This window comes from Globicephala melas, chromosome 4 (assembly GCF_963455315.2).
Source record: "Globicephala melas chromosome 4, mGloMel1.2, whole genome shotgun sequence".
Classification (NCBI taxonomy): Eukaryota; Metazoa; Chordata; class Mammalia; order Artiodactyla; family Delphinidae; genus Globicephala; species Globicephala melas.
The window spans coordinates 84,017,678-84,039,587 of record NC_083317.1 but is presented as its reverse complement, the minus strand read 5'-3'; the positions used below and the strand labels follow the sequence as shown (position 1 = coordinate 84,039,587).

At 34.5% G+C, this 21,910-nt stretch overlaps 1 protein-coding gene across 5 annotated transcripts in view; it reads left to right on the top strand.

Moving 5' to 3' along the window:
- The window catches only part of ATP11B (ATPase phospholipid transporting 11B (putative)), a 119,406-nt gene that overhangs the window by 68,499 nt on the left and 28,997 nt on the right, over positions 1 to 21,910 (top strand). For all 5 annotated transcript variants that reach the window (XM_070045477.1, XM_030862742.3, XM_030862751.3 and 2 more), the window contains 8 exons: positions 1,285 to 1,466; positions 2,963 to 3,166; positions 8,375 to 8,528; positions 10,338 to 10,440; positions 13,030 to 13,175; positions 14,366 to 14,425; positions 15,974 to 16,101; positions 17,277 to 17,415. In XM_070045477.1, coding sequence (XP_069901578.1) covers positions 1,285 to 1,466; positions 2,963 to 3,166; positions 8,375 to 8,528; positions 10,338 to 10,440; positions 13,030 to 13,175; positions 14,366 to 14,425; positions 15,974 to 16,101; positions 17,277 to 17,415 — 1,116 coding nt within the window. The remainder of the gene's footprint in view (positions 1 to 1,284; positions 1,467 to 2,962; positions 3,167 to 8,374; positions 8,529 to 10,337; positions 10,441 to 13,029; positions 13,176 to 14,365; positions 14,426 to 15,973; positions 16,102 to 17,276; positions 17,416 to 21,910) is intronic.

The following is a 21,910-nucleotide window of genomic DNA, read 5'->3' as shown; positions in this document are numbered from 1 at the left end:
AAGATGTGGGATCTTCCTGGATCAGGGATCGAACCCGTGTCCTCTGCATTGGCAGGCAGATTCTTAACCACTGCACCATCAGGGAAGTCCTATTCTACTTTTCTGTCATTTTAATCCAGAAAAATGCTGGCACGTAGTTGGCACTCAATAAATGTTTGTTGTGGAATTAATTTAGTAACTCTCATAGTCTCTTAACTGTTATTTAAGAGAAGCAGGTGTTTATAGGTGTAGGTCATTTGTAAATCAAGGAATGACAACATTTAGAAATCTAAGTAGTGTCATATAGTATTTTAAAACTTTTCCTTTCTGAGTCCTACTATTAGAACATTTATTTTGGGTTTTTCTGAGGAAAATGTGTTGCAAGAAAAAGAACTTTTGTAAGCTTTCAGATTTAGATACCAACTTCCAAATATTAACACCATAAGAAAAGTTTACACCTGGTAGAATCAGATAATCAAATATATATTCCTAAGTTTTGTGAAATTCCAATTCACCAGTAAAGGTATAATGATACAATTTAAAATCATTCATTCAGTGGCTCTAGAAAGTATTGGTTGGTTGATAATGACCACTTTACAGGCTTCTTTATTTGAAATGTGAATTTGTCATATCATGAACCCTCAGGAAATTATAGTCCCCTTTGCTTAAAAAAAAGTTCTTTTAAAGTAGATAAAAGTGGGGACTTCCCTGCCAGTCCAGTGGTTAAGACTTCATCTTCCAATGCAGGTTCAATCCCTGCTCGGGAAGATCCCACATGCCTTGCAGCCAAAAAACCAAAAAAAACCACATAAAACAGAAGCCGTATTGTAACAAATTCGATAAAGACTTTAAAAAAAATTGTCTAAAAAAAATAAATAGATAAAAGTGGAGTTGTAGTGGTTAAAACAGGAGAGAAGAACCTGGGGCTGCCTCTCTCTTGATAATCCTAAAGGTACCATTATAGAACTTTTTGGCTTTCCTGGTAAAACATATTTAAAATCACAGGTAGATCGTCTTTATGATCCTGTCTAGGCTCTAATGTTCTACAATTCAATGACCTTAATTTTTTTGAGCAACTGTTTAGGAACTCATCAAAAATTGCAAGAGCTATGATAATATGTGTCCCATAACTCAGATAACTAGGGTTTTGTGACAGTTTATTTATTTCCTATCACTAGATGATAGTACTTTTTAAATTATTTATAGTTGAATTTTGGTAATGGGGTCCTCAGTTTATTTCAGTGACTTCTTAATTCCCCATTAGTTATCTTTGTTCAATTTTTGTCTTTAATTTTCCTATTTTAGAAAGGGCTAAGAACTCTGTGTATGGCCTATAGAGAGTTTACACCTAAGGAGTATGAGGAAATAGATAGACATTTATTTGAAGCCAGGACTGCCTTGCAGCAACGGGAAGAGAAATTGGCAGATGTCTTCCAGTTCATAGAGAAAGACCTGATATTACTGGGAGCTACAGCAGTAGAAGACAAGTAAGTATCAGACAAATAGGCAATATCATTTTTCTCTCATAAGAATTTTTCTAGCCAAGTGTTTCTAATTTATGACAAATTCTATTTTTTAACATTTTATACTTAATGTATTTAAAATGAAAACAGAGAATTAAAGCCTTAATTTTTCCCAGTCCATATATATAATTTTTGTTCTAGCCAGCTATCTGAAATAGTTGAAAGAATACAGCCATGTATAGTTTTGCCTGTAGTCTGGAGTTTTTAGACTATTCCTCAGTGTTCCATACAAAGATTTTAAGTTCCTGCTTAATTCTCCAGCCTCACCTCTTACCACTGCCCCCCCTTCCACTTTACATTTCAACAGTACCAAACTGTCTAGTTCTCTGAACGACAGCTATAGTTAAAAGTGTTCTATTTTGTGCCTTTTTTCGTTGGCAAGGCTGTGCTTTCTGCCTGGATCATTCTTCCCTTATCCATCTGTGAATACCTGTTCATAAACCATAGTTCATATATCACCCCCACTCCAGGAGGACCTTTCCTAACCCCTAACAGTATTAAAAATTCTCTCGTTTGGAAAGCCTCCATGTTTTGTAGGTAGTTCTGTTGTAGTAGTTTTGTAGGCAGTATATTATTTGTTGAAGACTTTCTCCTCTGTTAGCCTGTGAATTCCTTGAGGTCTACTTATTCTTTGCCTTTGTTCCCAGCATCTCTCTCCCTGTGTGTTTCAGTTTCTTGAATTAAATTGAATTCTACAAATTAAGCCTATTGTTACGTTTTTCTCTACCCGCTAGATCTAAAGGTGCTTGCATTTTTTAAAATCTAGGGTTTCATTTACTTTTCAGTTGTCCTCATGAGATTTATGAGACTCCCTGAGGTTATATGTAGACCATTATTGTCCACAGTCTGAATTTTGAACTAATGAGGTAAGAGATTTTCTTGCCGAAAAAGGAGAAAATCTTCTAATTTGAAATTTAAGACTTTCTAAGAAAATGAGTTTATGAAGACTATATAGTTAGTTGGTTCTATAAAAATCAGCTTTGAAGATACACTCTTAAAATATGAAGTTGTAGATTTTACATTTAAGTTTACATAGTGCTCCAACATATCAATACCCTGTGAGCTTCAAAAAAACCAAATACATTTACAGTAGTATTATCAGTAACCAAAATGAAGGGAAGGAAACTTTACAATTGTGAGAATGCACAAATGTTCTCATTAAGGCAGTATTGACCCAAGCGATCATTTAGTATCTGTCACCTAAAATGCCTCACAACTCTGGAATTCCCATTGTGACAAACATGTGTTAGCACACAGTTGTAGATTTTATATTAGCCAGGTGGTCACTAATTTGGTTATTCCTATTTTTTCCCTAATGGAAAAAAATTCAATTATATTACTATACTATAACATCCCTAGGTTAAGGAGTTCGGAATTACCTTACTTTACTTTGTGGTTCATACTTTAAATACAGTCAAAAAAATGTTCTCTACTACTAATTTTGTTTCTTTTATTTTCAGACTACAAGATAAAGTTCGAGAAACTATTGAAGCATTGAGAATGGCTGGTATCAAAGTATGGGTACTTACTGGAGATAAACATGAAACAGCTGTTAGTGTGAGTTTGTCATGTGGACATTTTCACAGAACCATGAACATCCTTGAACTTATAAACCAGACGTCAGACAGTGAATGTGCTGAAAAGTTGAGGCAGCTTGCCAGAAGGTAAGAATATAATTATCTGTATCATGGAGTTCAGGGGCCAGCAAGCTATGGCCCATGGGCCCAAATATGGCCCACTGCCTTTTTTACAGCCCATGAGCTCAAAATAATTTTTACATTTTTTAATGGATGAAAAAGAAGTCAAAGAAGAGTAATATTTCATGGTGTGAAAATTACATGAAATTAAAAGTTCGGTGTCTGTAAATAAAGTTTTATTGGAACAGAGCCACATTTGTTCATTTACACATCATCAGTGAAGGCTTTTGCACTATAACAGCACAGTTGAGTAATTGGGACAGAGACCTTATAAAGCACCTTTCTCATTTCTCACTGCTGCTTGATATATACTACAAATCACAGCGACACAATTATAACTTGTTAATGTTTTTCGTGCCACACATTTTGCCGTATGACATTTTAGTATATTTTTATTATCAGTATTTAACCATCATGTCCAAACATGAAAAGAAAAATGGAATTTTAATATCACACTCTTAAAGCATAGTGGAGTGTTGATTATTATCAAATTAGGTGGCAAAGAATTGTGTTTATTATTCAGTGATAATATGCTTTAATATACTGCCTGTTTGAAAAGACATAATCAAAAATGAAATACAAAATCTCATTACAGATGGTTCTTTTGCAATAAAATGTAAAATTTCATTACAGATCAGCATTAACACATGGACATGTGCAATTGATTTTGATGATAGGAAACATGAACTTTGAACCCCAATTAATCAAAATTAATTGGAGTTCTTCCCCCTGCAAAATAAAAAGGTTTCTGTTCTCCTCATTAGTAGACTTCTATTACTTTAAAAATTGTACTTAATTTTTTTTTTTTTTTCGCGAAAAGGAAAGATTTATTACTTGCAGCAAGTAAGGAGAACACTGGGGATCTTTCCTGAAATAGTGTCTCCCCCAAACAGCAAACTTGGGGAAGTTTTAAGTTAAGGGTACATGCATATTCATGAAGGGGCTTGAGCAGAGGAGAATTCAGCATAGAATTGGGGCCACGATTGATAGAGTCCAAGCTTTAGTTGATTGAAGTCATGTGGGTCAACATCATCATTCCATCCTCCACCTGGGTGTGGGCCTTAGTTCCCGCAGAACTCAAAAGACTGGCCTCAGGACTTAATGAAGCTCGGATTCTTGATGTCTCATCACAGAAAGAATTCAGTGAGAGACAAAGTGATAGATAAGAAGTGGATTTATTTAGGGAGAAACACTCCACAGACAGTGTGGACCCTCTCAGAAGGCGAGAGAGTCCCTTAATTATTACATTTTTTACTTAAAATTTTTTTTGTCAAAATTTGTTTCCTCTTTTGTAGCATAAGTACCTACATAATATCCTCAATTTAGCCTCATGGCCCACAAAACTTAAAATCAAAATGTTTACTTCTAACGCTTTACAGAAAACATTTGCCAACCACTGATGAGGTTCACATGACCAAACAGGGAAATTAATCTGCATTTTACTGTTCAAAGATAATTTCATAGGTATTTATTTTCTTAATGCGTTCTCTTTTTCTCTAAATCTGCTTTTTTCGGTAAATCAACTTTATTTAGGAGCCCCCATTTAACACAGTCAGTTGTTTTTACAATAAATCAGGAGTGCTTCAGTGTAAGCATCAGGGTTGCTTGTATGTAGCCATCTAAGATATTCTACAGGTACCTGTCTTTGCAGTCTTGTAATATTAATGCAGAAAAACAAATGCGAAAAGACAATGCCACAGTTGTCAATGTACATTCAGTGCTTGATTTACATTTGTTATGCAGAGATTGATGTGATACTAAACTCTGGATTTCATCAGAGAAAAACTTACTTAAGGAATGTTTTAAAGAGACAGTGCAGCTCTCAGAAGGGTCTTTGCTTGAGCTCAAAAAGGTGATTAATTTAGGTAATTATACTACAGTTTTGGAGCAGTGCCAACACTATCGTGATTGCTTAAACATTTAAGTATCATGATGTCAAGAACTCCCTAAAACATACAGACTATTTGCTCAGAATCATTTACTTCTTAAATATTACTCCTGATTTTAAAAATACTAAATGTTCATTTAAAAAATACTGAAAATGGTAAAGAAGATATGGTTAATAATATAATACAGCCATCTAAAGATAATTATTACTTGTATTTTAGAATTTTTTTAAGTCTTCTATATATGTGCTTTTAGTGAGTCTGTTAAGATCATGGGTATTGTTCATTTCCCTTTTTGTACAAAAGCTGTATTATAAAGTGAAGGTTATACCTTAAAATGAATTTTAGGCTTGCTGTGTGAAACTTATGTTTTAGAGATACCATCTTTTTGGTGGAGTACGTTTTCTTTTCTTTTTTTCCTTTGGCCATGCCATGAGGCTTGTGGGATGTTAGCTCCCCGACCAGAGATTGAACCTGGGCCCTCAGCAGTGGGAGCACAGACTCTTAACCACTGGACTGCCAGGGAGTTCCTGGAGTGCATTTTCTGAGTTAACCGTGTAAGTCAATAGGATTTTGATTTACAGACTTTCAGGAAGTATCTATTCTAAAAATTTTGGGTATAGCAAAAGAATTCCATACCTTTGAAAGCTTTAGTGTATATATCCAGTCCTTCACAAACATATAATGATTGTCTCTTATCTGGGCATTTGGAACAGAGTCACATAAGGTGTATTTATTCCCAGAATACTTACAATGTGTAGGAAAAACAGAAATAAATATATTGTCATAGACCTATCACAACTGAATTGTAACTGAGGCAAGAACAGAGAGCTGTGGGTAGACAGAAGAGGGAAGCTTAGCCTGAGCTTAGCGTAGGCTAAGTTCTTGCTCTACATTAGAACTCACGACTGTGTTGTTTCCAGCGATGAAATGTAAACTGGTCAGAGAGTAACACCAAGAAGCAAAGCGGGCAATGTATGCAAATTCCCAGAGCTGAGAGATTCATTCAAGGAATTGATAGTAGTTAAATGTGGCCAGAGAATGGAATAGATGGGAGATGATGTGGGAAGTATTGAGACATGAGACTACAGAAATAAGCAGATGCTACCTTACTGTGTACCAGAACTGTGAGCTGGTTTTCCGTACTGCATAAATGTCACCCCATGGATTGTGAGATAGTATGCTGATTTATGACACCTGTCCAGAGGAAAACCTAAGTTAGTATGCTGTGGGAAGGTTGCCAAGGAAAACTGATCTGATCTGTCCTACTCTTGGCTGCTACTTCTTCTTATGAGGCCATGTGCTCAGGCAGTGCTCACGCTGAATGTATTGGAGGCAGCAGAGGCTGCTAAATAAGTTCAGCCAACAGGGAGGAAGAATAGTTTAGGTGCTGATTTTGGATATTGGAGAACTATTAAAAGAAATATACATTTTTAAAATTTTATGTTGTGAATGTTGTTTACCACTTATTAGTTGTAGTGCAACACAGTAGTTGTTAGGCATACTATGAAAGACATAATTTTAACTTACAGAAAAGAATTAAGTATTATAAGACAAAAATTACAGTATTTATTTAGTTTTTATAGATTGTTGCTCATTTAATAGTCTTCTCACTTGTCATTTAAAATTTGAGGGTACAACCACTATGGAAAACAGTATGGAAAAAATTTTAAATAGAACTACCATATGATCCAGCAATTCCACTCCTGGGTATTTATCCAAAGGAAATGAAATCACTATCTCAGAGATATCCACACTCCCATGTTCATTGCAGCATTATTCACAGTAGCCAAGAATGGAAAGAACCTAAATGTCCATTGTTGTGTGTATGGATAAAGAAAATGTGATGTGTGTGTGTGTATACACACACACAAAGGAATATTATTCAACCATAAAAAAGAAGGAAATCTTGCTTTTTGTGATAACATGGATGGACTTTGAGGCTTTATGCTGAGTAAAGTAAGTCAGAGAGAAACAAATACTCATATGTGGAATTTTAAAAAGCTAGTGGTAGAAGGGTGGTTGCCAAGAGCTGGGGTGTGGGGGAAATGGGGAGATGATAGTCACAGGGTACAAACTTACATATAAGTTTATATATAAGATGAATAAGTTCTGGGGATCTAATGTACAGCATGGTGACTGTAATTAACAGTACTATATTATATATTTGAAAGTTGTAAAGAAAGTAGATCTTAAATGTTATCACCACACACAAAAAAATATGTGAAAGGATGGAGGTATTAACTAACCTTGTTGTGGTAGTCATTTTTGCAGTATATATGTGTATCAAACCATCATGTTGCACACCTTAAACTTATATATGTTATATGTTAATAATATCTCAATAAAGCTGAAAAAAAATTGAAAATGTATGGATGTTTCTCAGTAGCAGTCTTGCTATACTGTGAACCCAGTGGTGAACTGTAGTATTTTCCTTTTGGTGGATTTAGTGCAATGCTACTTTGAGTGCTGGCCTTTAGCAGCATAAGAAGCTTGCTCCAGAATGTAAATCTGTATATACGTATGCTGCTTCTTTCAGCGAGAAACTCTTATTACCAAAGGAGGAGCGGGGTAAAGCAGTTGAACAAAATAGTGTGCTCAGTAATACAGTTGATTTACATACTGATGCAAGCTTCTTATCTTTCTTTTTGTTTTTCTTCTTCTTACCTCTTTCTTGTCACAAGTAGTTTGCCCAGTTGCCAGTAATTAGGTCATGCTTTGGAGTAGTCCTCGGTTTAGTGTATGCCCACAAGAGGGGTGTTTTCCATGTTCCACCGTCGTAATACCTGGCATTACAGTCCATTGTAGGGTTAAATATCAAGAGACAGTTATGATTCCTTCATTCCTTTCCTTCCTACGGTGAATCTAGCTTGTAAATTTTCCCGAACATTCTGATGTCATTTAATTTTTTAAAATTAGAATTTGCTAAATGTGTAACTAGTAACTTTTTTTATTTTTGTAAGACTTTCCATAGTCACAGTTTGGGAGAATATCCTCAGATTATGTATTACAGTTCACATTTTAGAAAATACGGTTACTGCATGTATATACCAATTCATTGTAAAAATGAACATCGTCTGTTTTACTCATCATATCAGTCACTCTCAGTTCTGCTTAATCTTAACTTTGAAGTGATAGAACTCAGTTTGTTCCCTGACATGCCAGTTTTGTAACAGTGAAGTCTGAGTAAATGATCCATCTTTCGGTAAGAAGCTTTTGTTTACTAGATGAGTCTGAATAATATGGCTTTAAAGTATCTTACAGAGAATATAATTATTTTCTTTTTTAGAATTACAGAGGACCATGTGATTCAGCATGGTCTGGTGGTGGATGGGACCAGTCTGTCTCTTGCACTCAGGGAACATGAAAAACTATTTATGGAAGTTTGTAAAAATTGTTCAGCTGTAATGTGCTGTCGTATGGCACCACTGCAGAAAGCAAAGGTATGTTTATGTCATAACAAGTCCCATAAATGTATTTAGATTTAAAAGTATTCTTCGGACTTCCCTGGTGGCGCAGCGGTTAAGAATCTGCCTGCCAATGCAGGGAACACGGGTTCGAGCCCTGGTCCAGGAAGATCCCACATGCCGTGGAGCAACTAAGCCCGTGCACCACAACTACTGAGCCTGCACTCTAGAGCCCGCAAGCCACAACTACTGAGCCCATGTGCCACAACTAATGAAGCCCGCATGCTTAGAGCCCATGCTCCGCAACAAGAGAAGCCACCGCAATGAGAAGCCCGCGCAGCACGAGGAAGAGTAGCCCCCACTCGCTGCAACTAGAGAAAGCCTGCAGCAACAAAGACCCAAAGCAGCCAAAAGTAAAATTAATTTAAAAAAAAAAAAGTATTCTTTAACGTTAATGCCTCATATAGTTCCATTTGGTGGTATGCAGTATATGTATCTTACTAGGGGTCAGTCACTTCTCATAATATGAATTTTAACCACGTACATTAGGCCTTTGGAAATTTCACAGTGAATATTGAAGTTTCAACTATTCATAATGACCTAGAAATAGATCATTGTGACCTAGAAATGACCACGTGGTAGGTAGCAGTTTGTGATTTTCCTGAGACATAAATTTGAACTGTGATAACTGAAGTCTCACAAGTTAGTTACTTAACTGGTGAGGGAGCCTATAAGACTTCAGTTCATCTGCACCTCCAGGTGGTTCTGTTGATCTGTGCTTATTCTTGCATTCTTACGAAGTGATAATTTTCTTTGTTAAAGATAGCTGTTAAGTGATAAATAGAACTTTAGTAAAAAGTTGAAAAGCCAATTAATTCTGATATGAAGCTATATACAGGAATTATTTAAAGTTCAGCTAACTATGATTCAAGTGATAGCCTATACAAATATTTTTTGCAACTGTAATCTTCACAAGGATACCCTTTGAAATGCACATCTGAACACATTTTTTTACATATAGGTCTAAAAAATTTTACATCCAGTTTTTTTGGCTTCGTGGATTTTTTTTTTACAGTGCCTATTTTATTATTATTATAAGCCATGTACTTCCCCCAGTCTATGGAGACTAAAACCTGAGACCAAACAGAGCTAATGCCTAGATTCTTTTTTTTTCTTGGTTGCGGCGGGTGGGCCCCTTGATTGCAGCCAGCAGGCTCCTTAGCTGTTGCATGCTAACTCTTAGTTGCAGCACGCATGTGGGATCTAGTTCCTGACCAGGATCGAACCTGCATCCCCTGCATTGGAAGGCGGATTCTTAACCACTGTGCCACCAGGGAAGTCCTCCTAGATTCTTTATAAAAGTATATTCAAGTATTCCAAAGAAACCTTTCTTTTGATTTTATTGAATTTAATTTTGATTGCTTTATAAAATTTTAAAAATTTTATTACAAGAGAAAATAATTATCTTTCCCCTGTATCAAATGAAAAGAATAATTTCTTGAGAAGGAAAAAAAATTGCCTGACAAAGTGCAATTAATTGTAATTATTTTTTACACAATTATTATTAAGCTTTTTACAAATTTAAACTGTTTAAAAGATTCTTACATACCATCATAAAATCCAAAGATAGTACTCTGTTTTGCTGTGTCATTTCTGAAAAACATTCCTAACATCTTAATGGAGACATCCCTCAAAAAGTGAACCTCGGTGCCTATTATCGTCTAATATAAACATTTTTTTCATTGCTCTACCTTTCTTACAACAGATCGTTTCAGATAAATGACTTTATATAAATACATGAAGATTTAAATTTTATCTAAAACTAATTAGTTGTATGTCTTTCAGGTAATAAGACTGATAAAAATCTCACCTGAGAAGCCTATAACATTGGCTGTTGGCGATGGTGCTAATGATGTAAGCATGATACAAGAAGCACATGTTGGCATAGGTGACTGATTTTTTCTTGAACTTTTAAAAAGTTGGTTTGATCAATTGGTAATTTTGAATTTTCCTTTTGTAGACTAAAGCACAATATCAAATATATGAATGAACACTAAATGCAGCAGGGTAATATATCACAGTGTATTTCCATTGGAAAGCTATTATAACTAAGCCCAATATTTAGGATATTTTACTTCCAAATTTTCAAGGAAATAAATACCACATTAGTGAATTTTATCTTTGCCAATTCTCCTTCCCAATAAAGTAACTTTACTTTTACTTGCCATTTTGTACCTTTTAAAGTACTTTTACACATTATTTTATCATTTTAACACTCTAAATTTGTGATTTACATAGTTACCCTCATGGTTTTAAATTCTCATTTTAGAATGTTATTATTATTTACTTTATTCATCAAAGATTCTGCAACTTATTTTAAAGATAATTTTAGAGACAGGAAATTACACCAAACTATAATATAATTGTAAAATTTCAAATACTTTCTAATTTAATAACCTTCATTCTTATTTCTTTTCTATTTTTGCCTAAAATTTTTATTAGATTCAGAATACTAAAATCACTTTATTATGTTTAAATTATCAGTCATTTCCTATTTAAACCATTTTCTGACCTAACTTCCTCGATAATTTTATTGAGGAAGGAAAAGAGAAGAGTATGGGTTTTTTGTTGAAGGATAAAATTTTAGAGTTAGAAAAGAGGATACTCCTCACTCTGGAATTGCCTATGTGATGAGTAGTTATTGGGTCTAATATTTCCAGTGTATCTCTCAAATCAACTCCTTCCTCTTTGGGATTATTAACTCTTCATTTTGAAAATTTCATTTTCTTTCTAGTGTGTATACTGTTGTTCCCCAGAAATCTTCATAGTAATTTGATGATAACTTCCTATACCATATGTTAGAGCATAAAAACTACAGTATTTATAACAGTTTGATTCTAATATGATAACAGCCAGACCAGTGAACAGAATCAGTTCAAACATCTGGAAATTTAGTATATAACAAAGGAGATGTTTCAGATAAGTAGGGAAGCAAATTATTTGATTAAAATATGCTGATACAACTAGTTAATTATTTGGAAAAAAAAAAGTGGGTTCCTTTCCATTGCTTATAGCAAAACGAATTCCAGGTGGATTAAGGATTTCAATAATTTTTGAAGGCCATAAAAAATAATAGGAAACTTTAATGAATAATCCTGTTATTTGAGGTGTGGAAGGATCTTTTAGGTACAAAACCAAACAAAACAAGGAACTAAAAAGGAAAAAGATCAATATGTGTGGCAGAAGTAAATACTTCCCATAAACAAATTTTAAAGACAAACTGGTAAGGAATATTTGCAAAATAGATGACAGTCTTAATCTTCCTAATATGTGAGGTCTTAACAAATTAAGGAGAATAAGGAAAATATTCTAGTAGAAATATGTTGAAAGGTGTGAGCCATCAGTTGTCACAAAAGGAGAAATCTAAACAGAATACTAAATGCACGAAAAAAATGTTGTCTCCCTAATAATTAAAAGAATATAAATTAAAATTGCTTATCAGATTGGCAAAAATTACAAAGATTGATAAAACCTGGAATTGACAAAGGTATAGATTAACAGATGCCCTTATACGATGTTAGTGGGAATGTAAATTGGTACACCTGCATTATTATGTATAACAATTTTAAATGTGTGCCTATTGACCTAGCAATTTTGCATCCAGGAATTTCTTTTAAGAAAATAAATGAATATGTTAACAAACACATATGTTATAAACAATGTCCATAATGTAGTAAGTGACAAAAGCTGATTACAAAACAAATAATCCCATCTTTATGCACTCGTTTTTATATATGTTAAATACACATAAGGAAAAATTCTAAAAGTATATAGACCAAAAATAGTGGTTTTCTCTAGGAGTTGCGAATATAGGTGATTGTCTTTACCTATACATTTTGGAACACTTTTATGACAAAAGTAAAAAATTTTAATTTTGAAAAATAATTTTTTCAAAGCTGCTTCCATATTGAATAAACAAATTTGGCAATAACTTTTGAAACCTAAAGAATTATAGTAACCTAAAAAAAGTTCTCATATTTATCAGATAAAATTATGTACTGATTTCAAGTAATAGTGTACATTTTCCTTTTAAAAAGCACACTGTGTTTGACTTACGCATGAAAGTTTTAAGACCATTAAACATGATCATATTTGCTTGGTTCAAATTACTCAATTTGCATATTTTTAATGTTAATTGGAAATAGTGAAGTCAAAGCTGTTTTATAGCATTCTCTTCATTAGAATTTTTTTTAATGTTCTTAGATCCTGAACTTTTAATATTATTTTTATATTAATTTTATTCTGATTCTTTGAAAATTGATATTGCATGCCTGGTGTAAGTTACAGCTTTGTGTTAATTACATATTTGATTTAAGGGGAGCAACCTTTTGGGAATCTATTGTCTACTATATTTTAGGGTATAGTGATCCTAAGTCCAGGTTCAGCTGCTACAGTTAATTAAGGTATTTGCAGATATATCATAAACATTACACTTATCAGTTATCAATGAACTTACCTTTTTGTCCCCTTATTACAGGAATCATGGGTAAAGAAGGAAGACAAGCTGCAAGGAACAGTGACTATGCAATAGCTAGATTTAAATTTCTCTCCAAATTGCTTTTTGTTCATGGTCATTTTTATTATATTAGAATAGCTACCCTTGTACAGTATTTTTTTTATAAGGTAAGTTTCATGGATATATTTTAGAATCAGTTTCTAACAGAGTATTTGAGGTTTCAGTTTAAGGAATGCTATTACCGTACAAATTATTCTTAAAATTTTTTTCTCTGTAAGTAAAACTAACAGTTTATGGAATATCCTTTTATTATTTTATTATAATAAATCTAATGTGTACTCACAGAAAGCAAATCAGTGGTTGCCTGAGGCCAAGGGTGCAGGTGATAGAATTGACTAGAAAGGAATATGAGAGAACTTTGCATGACAGAAAAGTTCAACTTGATTATGGTGGTGGTTACACAGCTGTGTGAATTTGTCAGAATACATCAAAATTCACACTTAGTATGTTATTCTATGCAAATTAGAACACAATTAGTTTGATTTCTTTATTGTTATGTTGTCCTGAACCAGTAATAAATTTTAATTTTAACTCCAATATGATGATTTCAAGCAGAGGTTCTTAATCTTTTTTGAGATTACAAATTATAGGGATTTTAGATGCATAAAATAAAATATATAGGATTACAAGGAAACCAATTATGTTGAAACACTGTCCTAATCTCTTGACCCTTATGGGCAAAGATGGGGTTCTGTGGAATCCATATTAAGAGCCTCTGAGTACCAAGACATTTAATACATCAGAATGTCCTATATTGCGTATATTTCTATAATTAATTAATAGCTGCAACCCAGTGAAAGAACACAGGTAGATTGCATAATGCTAACAGATGATGGTGGCAGTTTTTTCCTAGCTTGTTATTATAACTTTTGCTGTGACATAAGGCTATTGAAATGGAAAGATGTTTTGATCGTTCCATTTGTTGTATTTTAAATATTTCTGCATTTTAAAGCAATTTTAGCTCTAAAGTTTAAGTAAACTTTTCTTATTGTACTATAAATGAAAAGTATTGAATAATGGTAGGTTATAAATTCAAAATTACGGTATTGCTTGGCAATGATAGGAGTCAAAGGTGTTTTCTTTCTGACATTTGTAATGCTGCCTAGACTACTTATAGACATTTTTTAATAAAATGGGAATCCTATTTCCCCATTTTATACGGACAAGTTCTTATGGGCAGATCTACTTACCATATCAACTGATACTATATTTTTGGACTCTTAATAGCCATTTTTAGAAATTGTTTCTCTTTTAGACCTAAATATTTCAATTATTTCCATTTAATCTTGTTTTTCAGAATGTGTGCTTTATCACACCCCAGTTTTTATATCAGTTCTACTGTTTGTTTTCTCAACAGGTAAGTAAATAGAATCTTTTGTTTTATCCTTTTAAAGTAAAGTGTGTGTGTTCAGTTTTTGGTAGATACTTGGAGGGACTTTTTCCATTTTTCCTAGTCCTACAGATAACTAGACAAAACTTTTCTAATAGTGTATTTAATTAGCATAACATCCATAATATTTCTTTATTCTGATTTTCAGTTTGAAGCAAGTGTTAATACCAAAATATATTTTAACTCTGGATGCTTTTTAAAAAACTAGATATTAACTCTTAATAGCTTATGAGAGAATTTTGTGAACTTTTTTCAACTTACGTGTAGTGTTTCTGCAAAATCCATATCAAGCCAGGCCAGATAATTATTGGAAGTTTACCTCATTGTTTATTTTTTGAGTCATAGAATTTTTTTAGATTTGGAAGAAACATTAGTGATTGAGTCCAGGGATGACATACAGATTTCATCTCAGAAGGTAAATAGTTAATAGAGGTTCCAGGAGTGCTCTATTGAAAAGGGTTCTGAAGCTATAGGCTCAGAGGGAAAACTCTGTAATAGGTTAGCAGTAGCTATAATAAGCACATGGTGGGTCTTCTGTTGTATACATGTCACATAGAAAAGGAAATTGAAATCCGTAGAGATTAAGTAACTTGCCCAAGATCCCATAGCTAAACCATACTTGGACCTACCGCTTCTGACTGACTACCTGAGCACCCTTTTCACATACCACACTCCACATCTCTAATTGATCAAGACATTTATTCTAGTTTATTGAAATGACAAGTGTATTATTCTTAGGTTTTTTTAATGACTTGTTTCTACCCTTAATCACTGTTTTCTCCTCTGTTTACAACCTATAACTCTAAATTTCAGATACCTGCTTGGACATTGATTGCCAGTAACAATGTTTGCTTACTTGGATGAAATAAAGAATGCTGTAAGAGCATGTGACAAGGAGACTTAACCTATTTTGATTAGGTTTTGGGGGAGTTTATAGTATAATTCGAGAGACAGTATCAATATTAAGAAAAGCAATATTCAAAGAATAGGCAAAGTGCTAAGCAATTAGTACCAACTAATTACCAACAGTAGCACATATGACTTTAGAAGAAGCAGCTATCATCAGGAATTTGAGCCAGTGTTTTTAAGTTTCATGGATCATGGATTAAAGGAAGTGTAGGACTTAGATGGGAAGACAAAGCCATGAAAGCAAAACTATATGTGTAGCATATCAAGGGAATAATAACAAGCCCAGGATACGTGTAGGAGAATTGTCTAAAATTACATCACAGCGACCAAATTTGAGTATCTTGAAATATAGATCCAATTCACTATAATAGCAGAATCACTTGACATAACAAAATGTTCCAGATTCCACAAAGATTATAAATCTAGGAACATTATGTCTATATAAGAAACAAGTTGGAATTAATAAAATGAATTTTGTGTAAATTAGAAAATATGTAATGTAATTTTTATATTTATTTTTAATATGCTTCTTTGTAATTACATGCATAAGTATAATAGTAATACATAGTTTAGGGTCTCAAAATTCCTACAAATTTCTCTTTCTAGACATTGTATGACAGCGTGTACCTGACTTTATACAATATTTGTTTTACATCCCTGCCTATTCTGATATATAGTCTGTTGGAACAGCATATAGACCCTCATGTGTTACAGAACAAGCCCGCTCTCTATCGGTAAGTGTTTTCCAGTATTAAATGTCCATACACTTCTTACTGCAAAGAGTACATTACATAGTTATCAATTTTTGAAAGTATCTTAAAAATAAGCAGATATATCAAGCACTGTCTTGGTGCTTAATGCTTTACTGAGGAAGTACTTCAGTTGTCATATGGTTTATAATTGTTGAACATTAAAGAGAAGATTTGAATGATTTTTTCCAATGTTTTTAGGAATGAGTAGTTTCATCCTAGGAATGCATTGAGCAGCTGTGTAATTTACACTTACTGCTGTAAACCAGTAATACTCTGTTTCATGGACACAAAAGAAGTTATTCAGTAATTAGTTGTCTCTGGAGTTCCTAAGAAATTAGTTCATGTTCTGGCACTGCCAAATTTATGAGTAGTAATTGATGCAAAATGCAGAGTTGAGGACATTAAATCTTCCCAGCTCCCCTGGGTTATTCCTTTCTCAGAACCAAGTAATCATAGATATGTGGAGTCAGCTCAGGACCAGCTTATGGTTCCCACATTAACTTGACCTCTACACTTACAGAGATATTCAGTTATCCAGAAATGGCAGTAACTTACCTTGATTTCCCAGGTTAACTAGGACTGGTCTTGACCCAAGATTGGCACAGATGGTTCTTCTCATAATAGCTATTGATAGACAGGAACTCATTCAGGAGCCTCAGTGCTGAACCTAACTCAGATGACTCCACTAAAAAGAAACAATCATGGCAGAATGACTGAATGTTTACAACAGAATATAATAAAGAGGGAATTCCCTGGTGGTCCAGTGGTTAGGATTCCAGGCTTTCACTGCTCTGGGGCCCAGGTTCGATGCCTGGTTGGAGAACTAAGATCCCACAAGCCATGAGGCGCAGCCAAAAAAAAAAAAAGAATATAACAAAGAAAAATCAACTTTTCACAATTAAACTGAAGTATTATGCCTATATCATATTTCTTTATTAAATGAGAAAATGTATTTGAGTATGTTATGAGAATTATAAGCTGTTACACAGATGTATAGTGGTTTGTAAATTAGGTTCTATCCTTTCTGCTAAAATTTTTAAGCAATTTTAAATTAAAAATCCATCTTGTTTTTTAATTATCAAACTGTAATAATTATTTAGTAGGTATAATAAGTCCTAATACATTTCTTTTTTTCTTCCTTTTTCTTAAATTTGCAGAGACATTAGTAAAAACCGTCAACTAAGCATGAAAACATTTCTTTATTGGACCATCTTGGGTTTCAGTCATGCCTTTATTTTCTTTTTTGGATCCTATTTTCTGATAGGGAAAGATACATCTCTGCTTGGAAATGGCCAGGTAAAATACATAGTTTTTTAAAGAACATTTTTAATAATTTAGTTTGGCTTTTGATAACTTTCTGTCATACAAAATAAAGTAAAATTCCATTTAAGTTATAAAATTGCAGGAATTAAATTAAAATGCAATTATAAAAAGGTTTTTAACTTTTTTTTACTTAATAAAATTTCATACAAATGAGAATTAAAACAGAAAGGCAATGCAGTGTAATTTTAATATGAAACTCAAGTTACCTAAGCAGTTTTGCTGTTCAAAACTTAATTCACACATGAGGATATGTTCATGCCCCTCTGCATGATGTTCACTTCAGGATTGTGTTTTAACAATGGCTACTGTTTATTTCGTACTTAACTATTGTGTTCAATGCTTTCCATGCCCCATTTCCATTAATCCTCACAATACTCCCATTGGAGAGATATTATGATTCAGCTTTTTTAGATGAGAAATAAGGACTTAATGTTTAGGTTTTTGCTTTTAATTGCAGGAATTTTTTTTCTTTTTGGGGGGTCGCGGTGGTATGCTTAGGAAGTGCTACTGTACTTTTCAGTGCACTCCAGCAATTCCAAGGATGTCAAGTTACTGCTTAGAGTGGCCATTTTTCTGAAATGTGAAATTGGAAAGGAGTACCACACAGTATGTTGTTTCTGTGTCCTGATTGGAGTGCTCGTGTTGAGAGACTCTGCAAAACTAGGCCTCTCTTTCTAAGCTTAGCTAGATGGGTCAGAGGAAAATAAATGACAGCTGTGGTACTATGGTGGACTGGAAATGCTTGTCACCTTTAGTTTCTCTTTTCCACTGGCAATACTTAAGTATTCCAAAATATTCAATATATTTGCAGAAACAGAGATACAAGGTTTGCAGTTGGGAGAATATGAAGTTTTATCTGTTCAACAAACATTTATTGAGGACCAACCATTACCATGTACTATACCAGTGTCTGGATTTATGAGAGGAACTAACACACTCAGTTATGGAGCTTAAGAGTCTTGTGAGGGAAACAGAAAATAAACAAGTAAAATAACAAAATATTCAAGTGCAGTGAAGGAAATGGGTTTCAATTTTAGAGAGGCTTTAACCATGCAGATCCCTTTAGGATGTAGAAATGGAACGTATTATTGCCACTCTACTTTTGAGGACGTATTTAGCCTGGTTTGGACAAATATATGAATCTAGTTTGTGTAACATGAAGGTTACAGCACTTCCCCCAAGTAATAACTACCTTTTATTGAATTTTTTTCTCTCTGCCAGGTATATTCCATGTATTAGCTTACTAAATTGTAATAACCCTGTATGAGGAAAATATTTTTTCATATTAGAAAATTAACCTCAGGTTAAGAAACTTGCCTCAGGTCACATAGTGAATAAATTACAAGAGTATAATTCAAACTCAGATCTGTATAACTTCAAAACCTATGTGCTTAGCCAAGATCCTAAATTCCTTTGAGAAACAAGTATTAGCCTGGTACCCTTCTGTGCAGTATTGCCACTTGTGCAAAGACCATCAAACATATAGATATATGAGTGAGCATGCCCATTTCCACCTGAAATACTGGGCTAAAACTGGACAGAGTGAAGAGGGGAAAAGAGTTAAGAAAGAAGGAAGATGTCATTGGATGAAAAGGAAGTTAAAAGAGATCTCTCTTGTTGCTAGTTACTACTTTTTTTCTGATTTTAAAAGTAACATGTGGGGGCTTCCCTGGTGGCTCAGTGGTTGAGAGTCCGCCTGCCGATGCAGGGGACATGGGTTCGTGCCCCGGTCCAGGAAGATCCCACATGCTGTGGAGCGGCTAGGCCTGTGAGCCATGGCTGCTGAGCCTGCGCGTCTGGAGCCTGTGCTCCGCAACGGGAGAGGCCACGACAGTGAGAGGTTCAAGTAACATGCCCATTATGGTAAATTTGAAATACTCTATAGGAAAAATATACAAAGAAAATAAACCGCCTGTTCTTCTTCTACCCAGGTGTAATTATTTCTGTCATTTTTACATATTTTCTTCCATTTTTTTAAATTTTTTACTATTTTTCATTAACGTCATAACTTATCCCCTTATTTCTCAATGATAGGCTTATTATAATTATCCCCTTACTATAGTCTAAGTGATTTTTCATGTTATTAAAAATGCTTCAAAAATATTTTTTCACAGCTACATAATATTCATTACATGGCATAAATTATTTAAGAATACTTATAATTTAGGTTTGTTTCTAGTTTTTAGTGACTTTTAAAATTAAATCTTTAGAGACTTCCCTGGTGGTCCAGTGGCTGAGACTCCGTGCTCCCAATGCATGGGGCCCGGGTTCAATCCCTGGTCAGGGAACTAGATCTCACGTGCCACAACTAAGAGGTCACATGCCACAACTCAAGATCCCGCACGCAGCAGCAAAGATCCTGCATGCCACAACTAAGACCCAGCACAGCCAAACAAACAAATAAATAATTTTTTTAAATTAAATCTTGAGCATGCTTTATGCAAAAGAAAAGAATCTTAATGAAGTGTAAATTGTTGTTGGCCCTTTAGTACAAAAGTTTTTCTTCTTTTTACCACCTGTTATTGTTTTTTTTAACTCAAATTGTACATCATTAACTTCCCCTTTTAGCCTACCGGTTCTACCACTCATATATACCACTAGAAATTAATCTACCACTCCTGTAGAAACAGTGGAAAAGAAGCATACATTGCAATTGGTCAAATTGGATTTACATCCTGGCACCTGAAGTTCCTATTTGAGTGATTTGGGAATAGTTCTTTAACTTCTGTAAGGCTCAGTTTCCTCGCTGCAAAATTAGGAACATGATTACTACCTTATAGGTTTGCTGTGAGGAATAAACAACATATTACATGTAGGGCATTAGGCATAGTGGCTAGCATATAGAAGTACTCAATAAATCTTAGCAGTATTACTTGTTATTATTACTATCAAATCATTATATTGAAGACTCTGTCCTACCCAGTCCCCCTCTAATCTACTTCTCCCAGAAACTCTCCTCTTTAATGGTGTAAGTTAAACTGTCCTTGCTGGCTCTCTCAGAACATGCAGTGCTCATTTCTAGTTCCAAGCCATTACTATGTTTTCTCTCTAGAATGCTCTTGCCTCTTTTTCCCAAAGTCAGTCTTATGACTGTCTATTCTTCAAGATTGAGCCCACAGGTCCCTGTCCTTTCACTGTAGCTCCCTCTTACGCCTCCCTATACTGAAAGTCTTTTTCGACATGGGTTGAATGCTCTGTTTTCCAGTAATTATTCTTGTATGCCCAAGAAATCTGCAAACAATGGAGGACCTAGAGTAGAAAATATTAGGGGGAAGTACTGGGAAGAGAAGTGGCTAGAGGTGAAGATGAAGTCAGTGCAAACAAATGATCCTGAGAAAGGAGGAGGAGAAGGAGTTGCAGTAGTTTGGGATCCACGCAGGGCAAGACTTCAGGGGAAGTTAAGATTCTACCCCCATCTTTTGTGATGGGCCTAGCAGTATCATGAATATTCTAGGTATTAATTAATTTTCAACAATTTTTTTTTTTGGCCATGCCATGTGGCTTGCAGGATCTCAGTTCCCTGACCAGGGATTGAACCTGGGCCACAGCAGTGAAAGTGCCGAATCCTAACTATTAGACCACCAGGGAACTCCCTCAACAAATATTTTTGAAGTATCCATTCATTCATTCTTAACTTCTCTTTTACTTAGGAAAGAACTATTTATTCTTCATATATTCCCCTCAGATCTTTTTAATAGGTCTTTTCTCTTAGCAAAATATAAGAATCCTGATAAGTTTTCTCTGAGATTTGGAAAGACTAGAAGAATGTATATGACATGTCTGAGTACCTGTTTGTGTGTGTGTGTCTATAAACTGCTTTCCTATGGACAGATCTTTACCTTCCAAGCACCATAAAAAAGATATTCCTTTACTGCCACTCCTTGATTGCCTGCAGAGAACAAAAAATATACTAAGAGGACTGAACTACTGACTTTTTTTTTTTTTTTTTTTTTTTGCGGTATGCGGGCCTCTCACTGTTGTGGCCTCTCCCGTTGTGGAGCACAGGCCCCGGACGTGCAGGCTCAGCGGCCATGGCTCACGGGTCCAGCCGCTCCGCAGCATGTGGGATCCTCCCGGACCAGGGCACGAACCCGTGTCCCCTGCATCAGCAGGCGGACTCTCAACCACTGCGCCACCAGGGAAGCCCCTAACTAATTTTTAATTATTTTTCTTCTAAATATTAGAAGAGTTAAACTCAAATAAAATTTGTCTAGCCTTATGCAGGCTTAAAATACTCAAAGTATTTGGAATATAAGTATTAGTTAAAAACTGGGGCTTGTCTTCCAATACCTCAGTATCATCTTTTCACAAACATTTGTCAAAAAGTCACATTTGAAATTTGGTGAATATTTGTTTGGGTAATTTTTTTTTCTTTTTTTTAATAAATTAATTTATTATTTATTTATTTATGGCTGTGTTGGGTCGTTGTTGCTGTGCTTGGGCTTTCTCTAGTTGTGGTGAGCGGGGG